The 1,974-nt window shown below is 38.4% G+C and overlaps 1 protein-coding gene across 1 annotated transcript; it reads right to left on the bottom strand.

The window, feature by feature from the left end:
- Window positions 1–206: 206 nt before the first annotated feature.
- Window positions 207–1,694, bottom strand: LOC128643734 (homeodomain-interacting protein kinase 4-like). The gene has a single exon (XM_053696559.1). The coding sequence runs from the start codon at window positions 1,692–1,694 to the stop codon at window positions 207–209; it is 1,488 nt and encodes a 495-aa protein (XP_053552534.1).
- Window positions 1,695–1,974: the final 280 nt, after the last annotated feature.

The following is a 1,974-nucleotide window of genomic DNA, read 5'->3' as shown; positions in this document are numbered from 1 at the left end:
TGTGCAACTAGTGCTGCTGATTGGATCAGGGCGGTTTCCACTCATGACTTGCAGTTCTCGGTGGGTTCCGAGCGGCACTTCTACTGAGTGTTTAAACCCCTGGAGGGATTTAAACACACACTAAAGTAGGGCGATAGTCTTAAAATGACATGCTCTAAGAAATTAAATAGTTTTTTGATCATGAGTTACAAAACGTTTACTCACCATTAAAATATGCGGCTAGTGAGGTTTCTGAAACATAATCTGATCCTGTCTAATGCAGACACAGATTTATAGCTGTAAGCTCCTTCATTAAGCAGCTGCTTGGAATCACCCGGCTTGTGATGGACCTTTGAGTGTTTTGCATCATGTTGTTCTATAGTCACCATTACTGGATCATCTCTTGGGTTATGATAAGGTTGAGCTGCATTGCTAGCTGGAAAGACTATGTAACAATCTTGACGTGCTGAACAATTTTTTTGCATTTTGGTAATCTCTGTTTCCTCTTCCCAAATGTTGATCTTTACTTCTCTTGGTCCTTCAATGCAAACATTGACCATTTGGTCAAGATTGGTTTTCAGAGAAGGCTTAGGGGCCTGATAGCCTGGGAACACATTGAAGTGTTGCTTTTTTGCTTTTTCAATTGAGTTCTGGAAAGTGTTTTCATATTTGTTTTTTATTTCTCTGACAGATATAAAGGGATGTCTCATGGCTAAGTTAGGACTTATTCTTTCATGGGAATCCCATGTAAGCATCTGCTTTATCAAACTGACCATGTTCTCCCTGTCATAATATTCAGCCATGAAGTCATTATCTGAATAAGATTGAGCATTGATCAATTTGAGCTGGTCCAGTGATTTCAGAAGATATTTTCTTGTTTCATAAGGTATTATTTTGGTTTCAGACCAGTACTCTTCTGCTGATTTTAGTGACCACTTGCTCCCGACATTTTTATCAATTATCTTTTTAAAAAAGTTGAATGTTTTGCCTCCTGCAGTCAGCAATTGGCTCTTGGGCATTCCATGGGTGTCATAGATGTAGCGAATTTGATCGTATTCATGGGCTCCTGGGTATAGAGGACATCCAGTGTGTAATTCTCCAATGATACATCCAAGAGACCACATGTCAATTTTGGAAGAAATAGGCAATCCCAGAAGTATTTCTGGAGACCTGTAATATCGTGTCTGCATATAGGGGTGTTTGAAATATTTGGCTTCCTTTGAAATACATGCATTACCAAAATCAATAAGTTTGATCTTGAAGGGATTTTTTGCTTGATTGACCAGCATTATGTTCTCTGGTTTTAGATCTGTGTGCATGATGGAAAGTTCTTGTAACTTGCCTAAAGCAATTAGGACTTGAGTTGTTATGGTCCTGATGTGTCTGATGGGAAGCGCTGTAAAAGAGTTTTGCTTCTGATAATCATAAAGGCTTTGCTCCAGGAGTTCAAAAACCAGATAAAATTTGTCACTGTCATTAAAATGTTCATAGAAACGTATGATGTTCCATTTGTCCGAGTCCACTTCTTTCAAGGCATTTAGCATCTTAATCTCATGCCAAATTCCATGCCTTTTGTCATCATCATTTTTATGGATTTTTATAGCCACATTTTCCCCACTGTTCTCCTTCCTGCTCTTCACCACCTCTCCAAAAGCCCCTCTCCCTAAAAAGTCCATAAGATAATAGTAGTCTGTTTTAGATTGAAGACGCTCCATATCAGCGCTTTCTTCTGTACCTTACAAAATACAGAGCTCCAACTTCACTCCTTCCTCCAGCTAAGCTCAAGCATTGTGAACTGAAACTATAAACTGAACTTTAAACTGAAGCTTAGACCACCTGTGTAACCATCAGTAACATTCTGTGGTTACCAAGGAGTCCGGATTTGTTGTAGCAACAGAGATAAAATGGACTCCATTTTCTTACCTAACATCAATTCGAAAAATATAGATCTAAAAAATGTTGAGGTGGTGAATTTGTAAATTTCATGGTATTTAT

This window comes from Bombina bombina, unplaced genomic scaffold (assembly GCF_027579735.1).
Source record: "Bombina bombina isolate aBomBom1 unplaced genomic scaffold, aBomBom1.pri scaffold_457, whole genome shotgun sequence".
NCBI classification, from domain to species: domain Eukaryota; kingdom Metazoa; phylum Chordata; class Amphibia; order Anura; family Bombinatoridae; genus Bombina; species Bombina bombina.
This window is presented reverse-complemented; position numbering and strand designations above follow the sequence as displayed.

Excerpts from the sequence above, each read along its gene's own strand:
- LOC128643734 (XM_053696559.1), bottom strand. The coding sequence starts at position 1,694 with ATGGAGCGTCTTCAATCTAAAACAGACTACTATTATCTTATGGACTTT.